This window comes from Squalius cephalus (genome assembly GCF_949319135.1).
Source record: "Squalius cephalus genome assembly, chromosome: 18".
Taxonomy (NCBI): Eukaryota; Metazoa; Chordata; class Actinopteri; order Cypriniformes; family Leuciscidae; genus Squalius; species Squalius cephalus.
In genome coordinates, this window is record NC_137139.1 from 13,128,838 (window position 1) to 13,150,326 (window position 21,489).

Here is a 21,489-nt window from a genome sequence, read left to right on the forward strand (position 1 = left end):
TATAATGATGAAGGAAAATTAGGGATGCACCAATATTAAAATGATTTTCGTGTTTTGACAGATAACCAAAACGGCAGATAAACCCAAAAAAAAACAAAAAAAAACTTTTTATGCGTTTTTTTTAATGTTTTTGGCTGTTCATTTACATGGCAATGGTGTTTTGGGGTCCTGAAAATGCAAACTTGGGCAAAGAAAATGGGTTTCAAAGTGCAAGTTTTTAAATATGATACCGTGTAAACTACAAAAACAAGAATTTGTGAAAACGGTGACGTCATGCACATGCGCCATCTACTGGCCTAGCAGCATAATACTGCGTTTTAGTAGTTTTTGCGGATCTGTGGGAACGGGGATCGTTTTGACAATGTTTTCGTCTGTACATGAAAAATGCGAAAGAAATCCATCGTTGTTGTGTAAACATGACCTAAAATCCATCATTTATAATCACAACATTATAATGTACAGTATAAAAATAATTTCATTGATCTTGTTTTAAATAAATAAATAAATAAATAAATATATATATATATATATATATATATATATTCATAGCAGAAATGTGGATAGATGGTGGCATTTGAAGATGATAAAAGTTATAGAACAAGAATCTTTAACTCTTTCCCCGCCATTTATAGAATTTTCCAGCGTTCTATGACACATCTTCTGAAAGAGTACAGATTCTCCATTATGTGGATGTTCGGATATTCATTCAACAAAATATTCTGGAAGCCATGAAATTTTTGTGAAAATGATCAAAAACGCTGGCGGTGACTGGCAACTTTTTTTTTTTAACGCTGGCGGGGAAGGAGTTAAATAGTTGTAATATGACGTGTCTAACCCGCTTCTGACTGCAGCCCAACACTAGGAAGGTCTCAATGCTGTTCTCTTTTAAATAGGCGTTTCTCTCCCCTCCAAAACCTGGTTCCACCTCATAGTCTCCATTCAGGTACTGCAGAGTAGCTTTAGTGATGTGGATCCTCCTGAGGAACATTCATTTAGCAGTTACTAAACAGTCTGTCCAGTGTTATGTATAGCTGTGTACATGTATGGGGTGTGTATCTGTGTTCTGTCTTTGACTCTCACCCGGCTTTGCCTCCAGCCTCCATGTGGTTGGCCAGCGTGACGTCGTTGGACCACACGTCGAACTGCCACTTTCTCAATCCAAGAACTCCACAGTGCACACGACCACTGTGGATACCGACCCGCATGTTTACGTTGACCCCCGTGACCTCTCGCACCAATCTGTGACGCAAAAATAAACATGTTTTCAATAATCTACACGCTGAAATTAGTGTTGTCTTAGTATTATTTATATACTATTATAGTATTTATTCATATTTTTAATTAGCATTTATTTGTATAATTTTCATTTTAATTTCAGTTTTAGTCATTTTGATTTTATTTCTTTTATTTCTTCCTTTCTTTTTATTTCAGTTTTAGTTCTAGTAAATTTAGTACTTCAACTTAATTATTTCAGTTAGTTGCTAAAACAAAGTTTTTCATCTAATATTTTTTTTATTTTTTTTATTTAAGCTATGTTTAAATGAGCAAAAATTATTTTAATACTTTTAATTAACAATAATAACAGTGGCTGCAATATATAATTCCATAAATTTACATCAATAAATTTTAATCATTAAAAAATAACTATTATAAAATAATAAAAATAATCATTATATTGAATAAAACGCTGGCCATTTGCCCCAACCATCAGGCCGGCATCTTACCCCGGGGGTCTCACTTTAAACTTAAACTTTTAAAGGGGTTATATGTAAGAATTTTCATGTATTAATCTTTTTTTATTGCCAATGTGTGAACAGCTTGTAAAGAAACTTAAAAAAACAAGACCTTCTCTGACTTCCAAAGTTGACTATGAAAGTCTGTAGACTCAGGACATTTTTCCCGGGAAAATCAAAAGGATGTGACGGGCTCCCGAGAGCCTCTCTTCTGTTCAATGACACATGAAACTAATGCTTATACAATGTTCAGGATAATACCAAAAAGAGCTATTCTGTACTGTAATGCCAATGTGTCATGCAAAAAAAAAAGGGATTAATTTAAACTATAGTCTCACAAAGCCAGATCTACACAGTCTATAGTCTCAAATATACTTTATAATCAATCTTAACAGTGTGATTTTAATGACCTCATCGGTCGACATGATGCTGGTGAATTGGTTCAAGCATATCCACATTGCTATGATCTTTCTTAACTGCTGTTTTCTCACTGCCGTCATTTTTGTTGTGTGTATTTTGTTATTGAGAGAAAAGCATGTAGCACATATATACGTATTCATCTAAACAGCAGTATAATCGGCGTCAGGATGTTCATTAACAGTAAATCGAAGTAAAGGTATTTCCAACTTCTTTATACTTCACGGTGAGTATATCGGGCCATTTAATAGCATTCAGTCTCTTGTACGCTACGTGTACATGAGTGCGAGCACAAGCAATAAGTTGCTGACTGCAGTTCACTTAACGGCCACCGGTGTCGCTAGTAAAAAGAGTTACTGAATTCTACATATAGCCCCTTTAATTTATATTAATTTATAAAAATAATAATAATGATATTTTGTTCACCCTCATAAAACATTTAATATTCAACATTAAATAAATTTAAAATTGAAATAAATTTCAAAAAGTTTGAACGTTATTTTCTGACAGCTTAGTGAGACTTACGAAATGGCTTCGATCATGTCCACCCCCATTTCCACACAGCAGTGAGCGTGGTCCGCTCTGGGCTCGGGTAAGCCTGACACGCAGTAGTAACAATCCCCCAGGATCTTAATCCGTAAGCAATGGTTCTCCTGCACACACACACACACACACAAGACGGAACAGAAGTTAATTAGAAAGTTCAAGCTGGGAAGATGGCAGCTTCACGCTGAGGTGTAAAAAGTGGGTAGTCATTCTGCTTAGTGTGTGATACAGAGAGTGTGTGTGATTTTTGTGTGTGCTTGTGACATATTAGCTGCGTCCCAATTCATACACTGCATCCTTCAAAGGCTGCATTCGAAGGCCAAATGCGTCACAAGTGTTACAGCGAGAAACAGGTAATAAATAAGTGAAGTTCAAGCAGAGCAATACTCTGTTTGTTGCTCCAGAATGAATAAGAGTATTTGAACAAATCATTTGAGTGAACAATTCAATGACTCCCTCATAAAGAAAAAGGAGCAAGGCTAGGCTGCTCAAGTGACTCGGGCTGGAGGAACACTACATTAGAAATGCTGCTGTCCTTCTAACATTTTGTCTAGCACCCACCAGGGCTCCAACCTCAGCTCAATTGAAGGACACAGAGTCTGTTTTTATGCACCACGCTGGGCTTTCAAAACCCCTAGTGCGCTGGTGGAGCCCGTGCTGAGAATGCCCACTGGGAAGCCTCATTCCCACAGCCTGGAGTTCAGACTCCCAACCCCAAGGGGCCATGTGCCACATTCACCAGTGGTTCACAGGGGTTCGCCCACATTTGTTCAAACATTGGTGAACCCCTGGCAGATCCACAAAAAAAACACTACTGACTGCAACATTACACATTTTTCCCACTTATGATGTTAGTCAGGCTTTTTCACCAAAAACAGAAACAATTTTTTCATGCTTAGACATTTCATGCATCATCCGCTTACTGACCTTTATAATTAAACAGCGTTTTAATTATTTTGCTTTAGTCATACTGTAGTTTTTGTCTTTTTTTGCCTTTATAGTTAGACATACACACACTACCGTTTAAAAATTAATTAATTAAAGTTTTAGTTTTTTAGTTTTTGTAAGAAGTCTCTTATACTCACCAAGGCTCCATTAATTTGATCAAAAATGCAGTAAAAGCTAGCCTGGCTATGTCAGACCTCTTCTCATTGAGACGTGGTCTGGGAACCACATGTTCATTTTCTCGTATTTGAGGCATGGTTTACGAATGCCCAGAGCCGTTTATTGGGCACTACGAATGTCTATCAAATGCGCCTGTACGTAGCTCATAGCCAATCGTTTCAATTATACCAGATGACGTATGTAGAGCGACAGAAATTCGACGAGGAAGAAGACGAAATAAACTTGTGCGTTCTAAACTACTTAGAACACTATCTAAGGCTGCATCGAAAGGTAACTTCGCGTCTGATGCCATGTTGGATCCATAGATATAAACAAATTGCTTCGGTGTGTCTCATAGACGTCGTCATCGTCTTGCTGCTCCCTCCCCGTTCTGTGATTGGTTCCCTTGCTGAGGCGAAAATCTGGTCCATGGAATCCAGGCTGCCTAGCAGTGTGAATAAAATCGCGCTGCGCTCAAGGCAACATGGGGAAACCCAGGCTAAGTAAAAGCAGTAATATAGTAATATGTAAGGGATAATGTAGAGCGAGGTGGTTGTTATAGCGAATACAACCCCGACAGGCTGATCGGGACCTGAATCATTGTCTTGAATCCGCCTGAAGGGGTTGTTATTCGCTATAACAACTGCCTCGCTCTACATTATCCCGCTTATTAAATGGCTACCTACCAAATAAATCAATAATTTGACACAAAATATTGATTTAAAAAGGAGTTTATTGATTTAAAAACGATTGTATTGCTTCCGCTAAAGAAAATAGTCCGTTCCGTCTCAACGGTTAGAATCCTGCGTCCATAGCAACGCTCTGTTTTTCATGGCAACGGTGTGTTATACTTCGCAGCGGTCTGTATGTTATCAAGAAATAACAGTCCACATTCTACATTACAATTCAACCAAGCCATGTAATAATGTGAAATATTGTTAAAATTCAACTAACTATTGTAATATAGTATAAAATGTAATTTATTTCTGTGATGTGATCATTTCCAGCATCATTACTCCAGTCTTCAGTGTCACATTATCCTTCAGAAATCAATCTAATATGATGATTTGATGCTCAAGAAACATTTCTGATTATTATCAGTGTTGAAAACAGTTTTGCTGATTCATATTTTTGAGGAAACTGTGACACATTATCATTTCAGGATTCTTTGACGGATAGATAGATAATCTTTGAAACAGAAATGTTTTATATAAACGTCTAAAAGAAATCTTACCGACTCCAAACTTTTAAACGGTAGTGTATTTTATATTTTTTTAATAATTTAAACAGATTAACATTCAAATGAAAACTGTAAATGTAATGTAGAACTAATATCTTCCAGTCTCAACATTTTATTAAATATACTGTAGACTTCATCTTGTCACCATAATAAACATATAATTCTGCAACAATGAGTGATCCAGTTAATAGTTAGTAGTTGTGCTCACCGAGGCCAGCTTGTCAAAGCGGGCAAACAGCTCGTTTAAAGTCATGACCAGCTCCTGAGCCGTGCACTGCGACGCCAGACTAGTGAAACCCTCAATGTCTGCAAACAGAATACTGACAGACACAGAAAAAGAGAGAGAGAGAGAGATACAGTATATAAACTATGCACTGTTGCTTTTTTCATAACATAACATTCACAACAATGTTCCTGTATTGATTAAATGCTTTGGTAATATTGATCAGCAAACAGTCATGCCAGTCAAACAATGAATTAAGACAGAGATTAAAAAAAGCTTTAATTTTAATGTTTGAATGTGCATGGGTCGATAACATCATCTTTTTAAACAACTAGGTAGAGAAGTACATGTGTGTGTGAATCCCTTGAGCTGAGGGGAAATTCACTCTGTGTAGTGGCAGACGCTGTGGAGCACTTTAATTGAATCGCGGCTTCATTTCAGTATCTTCTGGGGTTAGCGCTAGCTTAGTGACTGGTAATTAACTATTCTCTCTTTCACCGTAATTAGCTGACCACCTTTCAAAATAAAAGCCCCATTGCTCCCTATTACCAGCTCCCAGAGCTGAAGGAAAGGAGAAAAGAGTAAAAGAGATAGGAGAGATGAATGGAATTGAGTGACGATAAACACAGAAAGGGACAAATGGCTACAGGAGATGATAAACAACATATGAACTACCTTAGCTAAATGCTAATGCTAATAGTCAAAGGATCTGCATGTTTACAGAAACAAAACTGAGCCTATTTCTTTCTAAATAAAATAACTGTCTTTGTGGTCATTCACTTAAAGGGATAGTTCACTTTGAAATTAAATTGTGGTATGTTTTAGCTTACCTCAAGGGCATCCAAGATGTAGGTGTCTTTGTTTCCGCAGTAGTTTCAATTTTGATATTTTTATTCTTGTCTGTCAGTCATATAATGCAGGTCTATGGTCACCACCTCAAAGAGCATGCACAGAGAAGTCCAAATTAAACAATTCCCCATCGTAAGTACACATTGATGGCCTAAGACACGAAACGAGCGGTTTGTGTGAGAAAACGAACAGTATTTCTATCGTTTTTACCTCTTATAACACAGCCACATCCAAGTGATCTGAGGGCGCTCGCGCTTCCTGGTGTGTGACGTGTGTGCGCGTTCTGGCTTAGACTGCGCAAGCGCCGGAAAGCGCCGGAAGTGATCTCTCGCGCATGTACGTCACTCATTGTTTACACAGAGATTTCTGAAGTGTTACCTATCACTGTGAAGATCTAAACATATTTAGACGTACAGGAAATCGCAATGGAAGACGATTTCGATATATATTTCGATATATCAAGCGAGAGATCACTTCCGGCGCTTGCCAGGAAGCGCGCGCGCCCTCAGATCACTTGGACGTGGTTGTGTTATAAGAGGTAAAAACTATATAAATACTGTTCGTTTTCTCACACAAACCGCTCGTTTCGTGTCTTAGGCCATCAATGTGTACTTACGATGGGGAATTGTTTAATTTGGACGATGGGGAATTGTTTTAATTTGGACTCTGTGCATGCTCTTTGAGACGGTGACCACAGACCTGCATTATAGGACTGACAGACAAGAATAAAAATATCAAAATTGAAACTACTGCGGAAACAAAGACACCTACATCTTGGATGCCCTTGAGGTAAGCTAAAACATACCAAAACTTAATTTCAAAGTGAACTATCCCTTTAAGAATTGAATTAATGTTAGCCTTTACATAATTCCAAATGAAACTGAGTTTCTCCACCTCTGAAATAGCTTTTCTTTTGTGCTGATGTAATTAAGGCCATAAGGATTGGAAAAATTATTTGGACATGTTATATACTAGCATGCTTTGCTGTTCACATTCAGATCAAATGCATTGATAGTTAATGTGGCACAGTTTGACATGACAGAAATGCTCACCTGACATTGTCGTGTTTCTGGATGTAGATCTTGTGAAACATCATGTCTTCTTTTTTTGCATTGATGTCAGCCTTCATTTCCATGGCGACATGCCTTGGCAAAACAGACAGCAACAGGCGTTCCTGAAAATTGTAGAGAGGAGAGAAGAGAGGGAATGTGTGTGTGTGTGTGTGTGTGTGTGTGTGTGTGTGTGTGTGTGTGTGTGTGTGTGTGTGTGTGTGTGTGTGTGTGTGTGTGTGAAAGAGAATGAGAGATTACTGTGCAGTTCAACCATCCTTTCTTTATGAAGTTTGCAAACATTTGCATCCCAGTGCATATATACTGGTGGCTTGTCCACTGACTAGTGTTTAGACTTTTATTATTCTATCTCTGTTAGAAGTAGAATATAAGAGCAATTAACAGGGTAGAAGTAATAAATGAGTAGAACTTTCAACAGATTCAGGGTACATTTACACGACAACGATGTACAAAAAACGAAAAAGTTTTTCCTTCGCATTTTTCGCGTACTGACAACAACATTGTCAAAATGATCCCCGTTCACATGGATCCGTGAAAACGAGTGAAAACGCAGTATTAATGCCAGGCCAGTAGTTGCGATGTCACTTTGTAAAGAAGCTGCATAGTCTTCTAGAGACTGAACACATAATACGCATTCACAAATTTGCCTTTTTGTAGTTTACACAGAGACGATAACGGTAACGGCCTTCTATTATAAATGTTTCTTGATTATCAAATCATCATATTAGAATGATTTCTGAAGGATCAATGATGCTGAAAATTCAGCTTTGATCACAGGAATAAATTACATTTTAAACTATATAACAATAGAAAACAGTTAATTTAAATTGTAATAATATTTTATACTATTACTGTTTTTACTGTATTTTTGATTAAAGTATATATTTTTAAAAAGGGAGATTTACATAAAAAATATCCATATTAAGACAGATATGCTTGAGGAAAGAGCCTAGAAATTGTAAAGCCCAAAATGGACAATTCTTCTTTTTTTTTCTTTTTCTTTTTCTTTTTTACAGAATGTTGCCATGCTTATTAAGGTTTTATCCATGTACATTATTATTTTTTTAATTAAAAAAAACAATACATCGGTTCCTTACCTCATCACGCAATGATGTCAGTACGCATTTCTTTTCTCACAACTCATTTAATATCAATGAAGCATTCAAATAAAGTAATTTGTGTAAATGCATATTGGAACATTCAAATAAAAAGTCATTTGTGTGAACGCAAATGGTTGATTATCGCCTTTCATTTACTCAAGTTAATGGTGATTGTGCTCACAGTTTCAGTCACGGATCCTTTATGTCGGATATGACAGACAAATATTGAGTAGCCTTGGATAAGACTGCTAAAGGTTTTCGCATCTACAGCACACATTACAGACATTAAACGTGGATATGTTCTACATCTCTTAAGTATCTTTACACTTCTTGAAACGTCCTGATTTCGTTTAACAACTTAAAATATAATCTGCCAGCACAATAAACTACAGTAAAATTTACTCTCGACGGAAAGGTTCTTGCAGGTTTTGATAAAATGTTATGTAATAAAAGTACTCATAATAAGCATATTTCCAGGCTTGTAGGCTTGCATAGTATCGTCAACCCACTCATAAGAGTCCTCGGTAATCCTCGGCAAACTCCGACAGCTGGCTGAACCAGCTCATTCGGATGTGTGTCTTGCGTAATCAACCCGGAACTAAAGTTCGATTCAGTTCGATCAGTGAACCGGCTCAAAAGAACGATTCGTTCAAGAACTGAACATCCCTATTCCAGAAGCCATTTCACTCAGATATACGTCATCTTTTGCACACAAAAAAAAACTTTTGAACTGTGGCAGCCAATGGTCATGACCTCCACACTGAGGTTGGACTGACTGATTGTTAGGCACTAAGAGCCTGTTGTGAGAACTGACCTGCTGCTGGTTTTCTCTTTGCAGGTGCAGTCGGGCCTGGATGTAGCCTCGCGTCTCCTGAAAGGCTTGTCTCTGAGAGACCTCTGCTGGGTAGTGGGTGCAGATCCCAATGATGTTGGTGCACAGGAAGATCAGCACGTTTGCACTCAGCTGAGGGGAGAAAAAGAAAAAAAAAGACATTCAGTGTCTCTCTAGTGATCAGTTGAACCTTTCAACCAAACCAGCTTTAGCTCAGCACTCTGGAATCCCGGGACATCTGTCGTCCTCGGGGGCTTTACTCAACTGTAGCATGGGAAAAAAAGCCAACCTCTGACCCAGAGGCTTCTTCCTGTAGAGAAGTTTACACTAAGGGAGCCAGAACGGAGCTAAAAATGGAGCCTGAAGCAGAGCCAACACTGTTACTTCCTTTGGGTAAATGAAGGGAGAGGGTAATGGGAGAATTATGGGGGTTACTCCAGGTCACATGGTTCACACCATTACACTCTGCTGAAAGCACTGCAGAATCACTATGAAGCACTTGTCGGACTATCAATATATGCTAAATAATTACTTCCGTGTCACACCATAGGACACATTACGTGGCTGTGGGAAAGCGAGTCATTAAAACTTTTCATTGAGAAAATACTGTATAACTAAAATAGTGAAAAAGTAACATTGATGTTGCCACAGCAGATTCCATACAGTTCAGATATTTTATTGTCGGTAATGCTGGCCAATATATCTAAAAAAAAATGTTGTCTTGTTATTTCTTAAGCATGTAACAATGTTTTACTTTAAAAAATCTGAATATATAAATACTTCTCTGAAACGTTTTTTTTTTGTTTGTTGGAGGAACAATTATTTGTTGGTGAGTAGATTTTATGTTTAACTGTTAAAGACAAGAATCAACAACAACAACAAAACACATATACATATATAATTTCTATGCTGATTTGATGTTCAAGAAACATTTTTTTTATTATTATCAATGTTGAAAACAGTTGTGCTGCTTCATATTTTTTTGTTGAAATTTAGAGATTAAACCGAACTTAATAGATTTGACTGATTAATCTTGTGTAACAATGTAAAATTGCACAATTGACTGTATGCTTGCTGAATATAACTAGGCTATTCATTTCTATTTCTAAAAAAATCTTACTGACCCCGAACTTTAATTGCACCAAAAAAAAACAAGTAATAAAAACTCAGTGAGTGTTTTAGCGCAATTTTCTGACGTCATGGGATCACAACACTAAGAGATAGTAAATGTTTTTATGTTTTTTTTTTTTTTTTTTTTTGTGCGTTCCCGAGATTAGACCTTCCTTAACATAATGCCGAAAACCCAAAGTCTCTAGGTGGTCTGGTTGAGGAGGAGATAGAAGTGCAAGATTGGTGCGCACAGACAGAACAGAAATCATGAGTTAACAATCGCAATTTTGTCCGTAGGAAAATTTTGCTAAAAAAACAGTATAAAAAGCTATATTTAGCACTGTATATATTTTTTAAGAACTAAAATATAAGAACAATTAAAAAATACAAGAGATTTCATAAAAATAAAAGCAAATACAAGGACCTCAATTGAAAATTGAGTGAATCAGTGTTTTGAACCAATTGACTGAGACGGACATTTTATCATTGTAGTTTTCTTTATAGTTATCGCTCTTGGTGTGAACGAGCCTTTCCTCTGTATTTTTGGAGCATGAACACAGTCAGAGGTCAATCGACACTAAATTAAGCGCTGTTAATGGTGGAACAGCAATCAGTCGATAACACTTCTTCCACTGTAATCCACCAATCAATACACTGACCAAGCGTGACCATTTGATACAAAGAGTAAGCCATAAACTGAAATAATTTCTCAGTGCCACTTTACTGTGTCAAACAGGCAGGTTTATAGCAGCCATTTTAATCTAATAACCTCTTATAACTGACTGGATTGTTTATATCTGTGCTGTTTTGAAAACTACAGAGGATTTATCTGAAGTGATAGCAGAGAACATGTTGTACTATATGCTGCTATACATAGGATAAAACAATAGATTTGACAAACAATGGTTTGCTCCGGCACAAAGCATACGAAATGAGAAAACCAAAAGGACAGGCAAGAGGCAACGCTGTAGAGCAGTGTGTGTGTGTGTGTGTGTGTGTGAGCCACACTGACATTAGGCAGATGGCTGTGAGCTCTGTTTACATTAGAGTTTCTGTTCAAGCAAAACCAGGCCTGGTTTGTGTGTGTGCATGTGTGAGTCAGTGTGCACGTGCAAATGGACACTTTTAGAGCTCCAACAATAGACGTCAACAATAGTGTTATATCCAAGTTAAAGCTGTCAGTTTGATGCGTTCAATTAATAGAATTCATGACAGATTTTTTTTTTTTTTAAATGCACGCTTTTAATCATGCCCTCTGACCCGTATAGCAATTCAACCTTGAAATAACACCTAAAGGTAAAGAATATTTTTGCCGTCCACATAAAATATATTCTTGTACTTAAATAAATGGTTGGGAAACATTTTTAAAGCATTTTAAACGTACAGTATGTCATTTTTTTCGCCGCTAGGGGTCGCTAACCTCTTACAATAACAAAGGCGTAGTTTGATGACGCAACATTTGCTAAGAATTATGGATCTTGTCGTCAACGTCAAGCCGACCGATCTAATAATGTTTATGGATGAGTAAATACATCGATGCTTTTATCATGACTGTGATATGAAGCAGTTCGGGATTGCTAAGAGACAGCTATCAGCTCCACACGCGACGCGAGTCCCGCGGATATAAAAGGAATATGGACATTTCATTCTATCGAACTACACGCAGAATTACTACTCACAGGTCAGTTTATTAGACAAATTAAACTTGTGAGGTAACGCAGCGCTGTTTCACTTGGTCTAACATTACACTAACACTAAACTGCATTTCAATGAGTTGAAGTTTGTCTGTATGAGACTAGCAGTAAGCTAGATCAACATTAGAATAACATACAGATCATATTCTAACATTTTATCATTGAGCTATATAACATTGATTAGTTTTATATAAATGTGCTCACCTGTTTAATAAAGTACATGTAGGAGCGGTCGAAGTCTCGGACGTGGAGCTCTCGTTTATATACTGTCTTTGGGAGCTCTCGGCATCTCGAAAACACCGCGCTGATATTGATTCTCGTTTCAGTTCTCATTTTTTATCCAAAGTCTGCTTGCCATGGTCCATAATGTTTGAACGAAACAACAACAGCGTGCAAATAGACATTGCGAACTACATTTCCACGTCTGTCGCCTTGGTTACTATCAGAGGGCTCTTCTCATAGCTCTGGTTACCATGGCAGTATGAGCGGAAACCAGGGACAACGCGGATATGACGCCATTGACTGCGACAAAACGGAAATAAAGAAACGTGCCGTGTCTTCGAATTAAATTAAAATTTCTCCTGGTTTGAAAGTTGTTGGAAACAGTCGGAATAATGTAAGTACACAACTAAAAAAAATATATAACATAGATATAGTGATTTTTGCTATTTTTAAAGCAAAAAAGTTACATATTGTGCCTTTAACTACCTTTAATTTGATAAGGGATCTTAAAATAGGTGCAATTTGCCAAGAACAGCAAGACCTGACACATTCGCCTTGAACTCTTCATAATGTTCCTCACTGAACAAAGTGTGCAGTGTGTCAGGACACGTTATCCTGCCGAAAGAGGCCACTTCCACCAGGGAACACCATTGTGGTGAAGGAGTGTACCTGGTCTGCAACAATGTGTAGGTAGGTGGCATGTGTCAAACTGACATCCACATGAATGGCTGAACCCAGGGTTTCCCAGCAGAGCATTGTCCAGAGCATCACACTCTCCCATCCTGGTGCCATCACTTCCCCAGGTAAACGACACACACATACATGGCCGTCCACGAGATGTAAAAGAAAACGGGACTGATCGGACCAGGGGAGCTTCTTCCACTGCTCCAAGGTCCAGTTCTGACGTCTGCGTGCCCATTGTAGGCTTTTCGGCGGTGGACAGGGGTCATGATTGGCACTCGGATAGGTCTGCGGTTACGCAGCAGAGTGCGACACACTGAGTGTTGTGACACATTCCTCCCATAACCACCAACCAACCCTTCTGTTGGCTCAGACCAGACGGGATAGCCTTCGTGTCCATCCAGCATCGATGAGCCTTGGGTTCCCAACACCCTGTCACTGGTTTGTCTCTCCTCAGGATCACTGTTGGTAAATTCTCACCACTGCTGACCAGGAGAAACACACAAGACTTGCCGTTTCAGAGACACTCTGACACAGTCGGCTTGCCATAACAATTCGGCCCTTGTCAATGTCGCTCAGATCTTTAATCCTGCCCGTTTCTCCTGCATCCGTTAATTGCGAGAACTAGCCTAATTGTTTGCTTACCATCTAATCTACCCAGACCTTAATATGTGGCCTTGTTGAGGAGATGATCAACAATATTCCTGTGACCGGTCATAATGATTTGGCTCATCAGTGTATATGTATTTCAAGACATGACACATTCACCTCAGTCTACCTCAGATAGACTCAATTGTGAATTGTAGACATGTTTATTGATATAAAAAACGAATATATACATATACATATAAATAGATTCCTTTGCTGTCATCAAGCACTCACTGTTGATCTTTAAAAACACTAATAATTTAATAACACTGCTAAATGTAATCTTTAGCAAGTCTCAAATGAACATCCATTTCTCATCCTGTACATTATAATATTATAATAAATTCACGTTCATTACCAAAATTCAATTTCAGTTTTTAGTGTTACATTTTTTATTTATTCTGTAAAATAGTACAGTATTTTAATATTGTCTATTTATATTTTATCAATGAGAACAGCAAAATAATCACTTTATTTTTAAATATTATTATTTTATTAAAGAATTGAAATACTAGTGCATCTCTATATTGACTTCTAAAGCCAATATAATAATAAAATACTTCTCACCACAATTATTATCTGAATAATAATAAATTATACAAAATATAACAATTATAATTAGTAATGATCTATATTCTATTATCTTTATAATCAGCAGATTATATTTAATTTGATTACATTTTAAAACCGATTAGCAGCTCTAATCTAATCATATGTTTGTTTGACATGCAAAATGACATAACATGCAAAACATTCTCATTTGCTAGCACTCAAGAAATGGTTATGATCGGTGTGTGTGTGTGTGTGTGTGTGTGTGTGTATCACAGGCAGGTCCTAATTGCTCGCTTTTCACCAGAGGGCGAGGTCAGTGGGTTTACACACACACACACACATTTGGCCGTTCTGTTTGCGCAACTTGACACCTCTCTCCTTCACACTAAAGATTTACACGCAATAACCATCACAAGCGCTGGAACACAGAGAGAGAGACACCTTCACCCCTTTACGCTCTGTCAATCTTCTCCTTCGTCTCTTTTTCTTTGCCTTTCACTCACAAATCATCAAATGAATACATTTTCCTGACTCCCTCGCAGCATGTTCTCACACACTGGCTTCAAAGTGACATATTCGCTGACACTGAGAACATATCTTTCCTTAAAAGCCAATGTCTAGAGATCCTTCATTTGTCTGCCAATTTTTTCTAGTAAAAGTCAACAAACCTTCATAAAAATCAAAATATGATTCCAGCTAAGTCCGAATGTCCACTGCAGTCTTTATATTACTCAAGACAAAAAACATTTAAGGAATCCGGGCGTAATATGAACAGCATCTGCGGCATGATGACGGTTACCAAGGAATGTAATATAAGAGCTTTAAAAAAACAGTTTACAGTTGAGCTCTTACAATGGAAGTATCCTATATGGGCCAACGCAACAAAAGCAAAAATGTGCAGCCTATATTGTACAAGGTTTCTCTTATTTGAGCTGTCAATTTTAAGGTGCTTTTTCTTCTTTTTTGGAGTTTGACAGTTTCTATCCCAAATCAATTTCAGAGATGAAAATGGCAGAATTATTGCTTTAAATTGTATTTATCCCAGAATGTTCCTTTAAAGGGGTCCTATTATGCTCTTTTATGAAGTCTTGATTTGTTTTTTTTGGGGTGTAATAGAATATGCTTTCATGCTTGATTGTTCAGAAAACGCATTATTTTTTACATATTTTACATTATTACAGCAGCTCTTTCCCCTATTTGGCTTGAACATGTCGTTAGTTCCTGTTTCGATAAAGCGCCTCTTTCTGAAATACGAAATGTGCTGTGACTGGTTAGCTGGTTTGCACCGTTTAGCGTGTGTTCAGGAAATGTCCATAACCATGAGTTCTGCTCAGATGTAAATATTAACGATGGCGTAAATTTCAAACCAATTCAAGCCCCATTCAGACCCTGACAATGTTAAAGAACAAGAGGATCATGTAGAACGGATTTCAAGCACAGACTTTGCAAGCATGGATTTCACAGGATATTTCAGAGTGATATGTTTTTTTGTTTTTTTTATTTTCTTATACATTTTAGATACGATGTTTACACCATTTAATAAAAAAGTATGGTAATACAAACAGTAATCCATCACAAAACCATGGCTAAGGGGCGGTGAACAGTCGTACAAAAGCAAGAGCTTACAAAAGCTACAGTAAACACTACATCAATACTGTAATGTTAGTTAGCAGACGAGCGGAGGTAAAGCTTTGACCTTTGTTTATATCATGGCAACTACATAAAGCTTATAATTGGAACTGTTCATAGAAAACACAACTACAAATAATAATACATACTTGCAAGTTGTGATCTATAGACAACAGATTGTCCCGACAAAGTGGGAACTGCTCCATTTCAGGAAAAGCTTTTGTGCTTCTGCATTGTGGTTCTGGTCTGGAAGCTGTTCTCCATAAAATGTGCAGCGCACAAATAAACGTTATGGTAATACTGTTCAGAAACAGTGTTTAAAATCAATTTTAACCACTCTCGTCATCTTTAGGAAGGTCAAACAAATAAGTTTTGAAAATGTTGTGGGAAAAACAGTGTCTCTTTGACATAGTGACAACACTGTTTTCTCTAATGCAGCTCAGCCAAGCCTCATTCCCTTTATTTGTGTGTATTCTGTGGGCGGGGATTATTTAAATGAGTAACATTGTGACTTCATAAGATCCAGAAAAATCGTGTTGTAGTCCAAACAAGTTGTTTGTTGTAGTTCTTGGAAAGTGGATTCTGTTAAATAAAATACCTCCCTTTAGAGTGGACTTTGAGCTTTGTAACCTTGCAGATCTTTATTTATGCTCAAACAGCAACATTACACACTAACTACAGTTGAAAAAGTGAAAAAGCATAATAGGACCCCTTTAAAGTCACCATGCAAATCAAATGGACTATTCTTATTTTTTATGGAATATTGCAGTTTATTATAACTGATTTATCCGTGCACATCATTTTTTGTTAAATTCACATGCCCTCTTTCCTCAAAATAACTTATCTTCTCTGATGACGTGTTTAGTGGCGTGAGGGCGGGACAACCTGTCACTCACATGAGATCCACCAATAGCAAACCACAACCATCCAATCAATTTTTCCATGGACAAAATTAAGTCTCGCCCTACATTTTTCCTTGTTCGAGCAGTTTCATGCGGATGGACGTCACAATAGGGAACAAAAGATTATCATAACTTGTATCATACAACTTGAGGGTTGTATTTTTTCTGTTTGGCAATTTCAAGACACAAACCAGGCAGATCCCATACAAATAAGGTGTTTAAAAGTATGATTTTGCTTAGTGTGTGTCTTTTTTTTTTTACTTCTGTTCGTTTGTCAATTCACCACTTCCAGGTATTTGTGATTTTTTCGGATCATTTATGTTTGTAGGCCCATTCATCCTCTTTTGTGCTGGTCTGTGTTTATGTACCTGTGGCTGCTCCAGATATTACATAAAGCCATTATGATCATTGGAGATTATGTCCAGTCTCTGTGATGCCACTAAAGGGGGTGGGGGTGGGACTATACGCCTCGCTTCTGCAATGAAACCTGTGGAAACATGAAACTACTGGACTTAGACAATGAGCATGTTCCCTCGTGCAGAAAACTGCAGCCTTGAATATCTGGATGGGACTTATGAGAATGAAGTGAGAGGGACGGAAATAGATAGCGAGAGAATGGTGGGAAAGTGATGGAAACATGTTCCATGATGACAACCTTAAAAGACAGCTGGCATCTAAAAAAGGAACATAACTGTACCGTTCTTAAATGATGTATGACTTTGAACAAGCGTTAGATCAATTTACAGACAGCATCATCAAAAAAGATCAATTGGTCGACATCTACTTACTAATAATACTTGCTATAATGAGTAAAAAAAGCAACTACATTTTCCATTTTGCGGGACCTTTGGTGTCACAACTATTAAGTAAAGTGAATTACTTGACACTACATAAAACACTACATACATTTATATCCAATTTTAGATTAAGAATAGGGCAATATTACTACATTTTGCGACAAAATATAAAATCAGGCAGTAGAGATTTCCTATATATACTGTAAATGTGAATGTACTGTATGTATGCAAATAAAGCTGGATATAATATATATACTGTTGAGCTGTGCAATAAAACAGTTACAATATAAACAATCAGGTAGCCGAGGTTTGCTATATATAGTATATATTGCTTTAAGATGACAGTGTTCAGTTTAGGAAAGTTACTTTTAAAAGTAATATGTTAGTCCCTAAAAAGAAACAAATTGCTTTACTTAGTTCATTTTTATGGAAATGAATGTGTTATGTGTCTTTTCCATTACTTTTTTTCCTCATCTGGGCTGGGCTTGCTGTTTTGTTTTTTTAATAACAAAACAAAACAAAAGTTCTATTTTTGGCAAATGCAAAGGCCCTTTCACACCACAAGTGCAAATTCATGTATAGTAGAGGGCGCATCTCTAACAAATCTTTCAGCTGAACATTCTGTACCACAGAAGAACAAGGAGAAAGAAAGTTCAACACTTACTTTAGCAATAAAAACAACAAAATGAAGCAAATGTGATGTTTATAGTCATTTTAGCTTATTAGTATGGATGAATTGGATCATTGAAGGAGAGCAGCAAAGACATTGGTTAATAAAGTGAGATTAAATACATAAAGTATATTTGTGTTATTTAACTCTTTCCTCGCCATTGATGGCGATTTTCCATGCTTTCACTGTTATACGGTAGGGGGCGCTATGACATCTTCTGAAAGAGTACTGAATCTCCTGATCAAAAGACAGGTGAAGAAGAAGCAGAAACAAGCGATAGCAGATGCATATATAAAATAACACGATCATCAATATTAAAAAGCATATACATCAAAACCGCCTAATGAATGGGAAAACAAAGTAACTTGTGTTACTTATTTGAAAAATTAACTCAGATATTTTGTTGTAAATTAAAAGTAGCGTGTTACCTTACTAGTTCCTTGAAAAAAGTAATCTGATTACATAACCCACGTTACTTGTAATGCTTTACCCCCAACATTGATAGTGTTGAGGAATATGTAGAAGATTCTAGAATCCCAGACATCTTTGCTTTGTAAGGTGATTGTTGCTTCATAAAGCATAGTTCACATCACATATTAAAGGTGCATTAAGCAACTTTTCATGTTAAAAATACCCGTTTTTCTAACCCATACATGCTTAAACAATTGTCTGATGGGCTGAATGAGTCCTTCTATGATCTCTGCGATTGCCTCTATAATCCTGTACAGTAAAATAAATAAGAGGGATTCGGGACGGAATCAACTAGGCGTGACGTCATGCGCGTTCACGCTCACCTGGCTATGTCTGGCAGGTTTGTGTATTCGCCGCCATTATTATCAGCGAAGACAACTCAAGCGACTTTTGCAAAAGTAGAAGATGGATTCAAAGAGACCGGCTTCTAGTTCATCCCAAAACCCAACGCAAACTCCACGTAACCGCGTGCACAACTCTGGTTGCAGTTTCGCGTGTCGCCAGAAGGGGGCATAGTTCTGCAAAAACTCAGAGACTTGCGCAATGCACCTTTAAGTGTTCTATAAAAAATTCCGGCTACCAAAATGTTAGATCAATTTATTGCGTTACTAAATGAAAATGTGTTGAACAAGAAAATGTATAGTTGCCTTGATGAATTTATTTGCTGAACGAAGCATTTAGTAAATGAACAAATTCAAACTGACCAAACAAAATGTAGGTCAATTCATAAGATAATAAAAGTGATGTTAATCTGTTTTTGTCAAATTTGTAAGGTTTTCTCAACAATGCCTCTTTAACAGTGTACTGATGTAAGGCAACAGACCGGGTTTTAACCGAGCTATTGTCTATGTCCACATGAACTGTGATCTTCTACACACATCAGAGGTTAGTGACTATGTGCTACCTCTGTGGCATTAGCAGTCGAGCAGCGAGAATATTTAACACTGAGCTAATGCCTTCGAGACCTTCTGCTGCAGTAATTCAACCTTCAAAGCTGGCCGAGGGATACTGAGAAACCCAATTTTTCCAAAAAACTGCTAAACTGATCTTCTAATAAGGGCGTGAGGATGGCAAGCTGTCCACAAGCCGTCACGACTTTTACTTTGTTTCAGCGACTCTAGCCCAAATTCCACAACGTCCTTCCAAAGACTCACGTCATAAGAGCCCATTGTCAAGTTGGATATGAACTAGTAGCAGCCCACAGTCCATTCAGTGACCAACTGATGATTATTGCAAACAAAAATATCAAGCACTTGCCAAAATATCAAGCTCCGATCTGATTGGCAGGTTTACCTGCACTTTTAAAGGGATAGTATTGTGGATTCATCCATTTCAGATTTACCTGCCACTAAATTGCACAAATTGTGGCTGGTCACTGTACATGCTGGTCAGATGGTCTCTTCCTGTTTCAGTGGGCAGTTCTTGGACAGAAAAAAGCTGTAAAATGAAGCACATGTGCAATGCTGAGAATATTTTTATGGAACAAGCATTGACTGGAAATGCAGTTTGCTAACTGGCAACGGCTCGCTGTTTTCATCAGAGTATCAGTGTCACAGATAACAACATAATAAGTTCTTCTCAATCGAGAAACGAGTTCAAACCAACAGCCTTAACCAAGTCTACTGCTATTCAGTCATGATTCAAAATACATGCTTCATGAATTCATCTGGCTTTTGTGTTTTTAGGCCAAACCGATGGCCTTCTGTTATTTTATGTTTTGTGTTCATTTTCTTGTAAGGTGTCCTTGAAAGGCGCCTATATTATATAATTTTACTTTTTGATAAAATCAATGCAGACTTGGTGAGCAAAAGATACTTCTTTCAAAACCATTAAACATTCATTTAAAAAAATCTCACTGACCCCAAAGCTTTGAACGGTAGTGCATATCAATTCTCAAAGAAAATGTAATTGTACCATTAAAAAAAAACAAAAAAACATGGAAGATGGGAAAGTTGCAAATAAACGTATAAGTAATTTCCTCTTAGGGCAATGACTGATAGGACACTGTGTCTGAGCTGCTTCCTGTTTCGGGCAATGACTCTGAAGAAGCATCTGGAAGTTTAATGTATGAACTTGTGTCTATTGTCGTACCCTGGGCCGGAGCTGTGTTGCAGTATGAGAGTAAGGCATGTCCATGTATTTCATCTTATCTGTCAGAGTCATACAGAAGTAAGCAATGACACTCCACCACAACTAGTCTCTTATCATCTAAATGTTCAGCAAGATTAGGCAAATAACTGACACTCACATCCAAGTCAAGCCTTCATGGGGTAAAGTAAACACATCCAGCACACACTCTTATGGGGAGGTAATAATAAGTGTACATATTAGACATGTACATTGATACACAAAAAAAAAATTGATGATAGCCTTTAGCTAACCAAGTTAACAAATAAAGGCCTTTCAGGTTGTAACTTCAACAGATATTACACTCACTACTAGCATTAAAAAGGGACTAGAGGTGAACAGGAAAAATGGGTGTGTTTTAGGCATAACGTGCAATAAACCAATCAGAGTGTAATTTCCCATTCCCTTTAAAAGCCAGTTGCGCTCTGCGCACGAGCAGATCCGTTTCCTCGCTAGAGAAGCGTTCAGTTTTTCCGCTTTTCAGACCAGCATGCCCATGGGCGAACACAGATGGGCGCAAATGCATTTGCTATTTAAACAACGCAGGACGTGAAAATGAAAACTGCGTCAGGCTGAAACTAGCAAAGAACACCTGCGCCTGGCGCTGCATTGCACCGATAGGGCCCTGAGAGGGACGGACAGGTCCCCCCAATAATTAGAAATGGCCAAATTGTCCCTCAGGGTTTTGATATTCTCTATGCTGTTTTGATGCACTCCATTGAAGTTTTTAAAGTTACATTTTTAGGCTGGTCTGCCTGTCAAAATGATTGAAATGACTTATCAAATCAAGGAAAAGGCTTTTTCTGTTCACAGAAGACGATCATGAATTTCAGAGCGACACTTCTTTTTTAACAGTGAAAGAGTAGGTTAAG

The 21,489-nt window shown here is 37.5% G+C and overlaps 1 protein-coding gene across 2 annotated transcripts in view; it reads right to left on the reverse strand.

The window, feature by feature from the left end:
• adcy6a (adenylate cyclase 6a) overlaps positions 1–21,489 on the reverse strand; it is a 58,232-nt gene that overhangs the window by 12,128 nt on the left and 24,615 nt on the right. For both annotated transcript variants that reach the window (XM_079849773.1, XM_079849774.1), the window contains exons 4-9: positions 9,097–9,246; positions 7,165–7,286; positions 5,249–5,360; positions 2,676–2,803; positions 1,081–1,239; positions 836–977 (exon numbers count right to left, since the gene is read on the reverse strand). In XM_079849773.1, the coding sequence (XP_079705899.1) occupies positions 836–977; positions 1,081–1,239; positions 2,676–2,803; positions 5,249–5,360; positions 7,165–7,286; positions 9,097–9,246 (813 nt within the window). The remainder of the gene's footprint in view (positions 1–835; positions 978–1,080; positions 1,240–2,675; positions 2,804–5,248; positions 5,361–7,164; positions 7,287–9,096; positions 9,247–21,489) is intronic.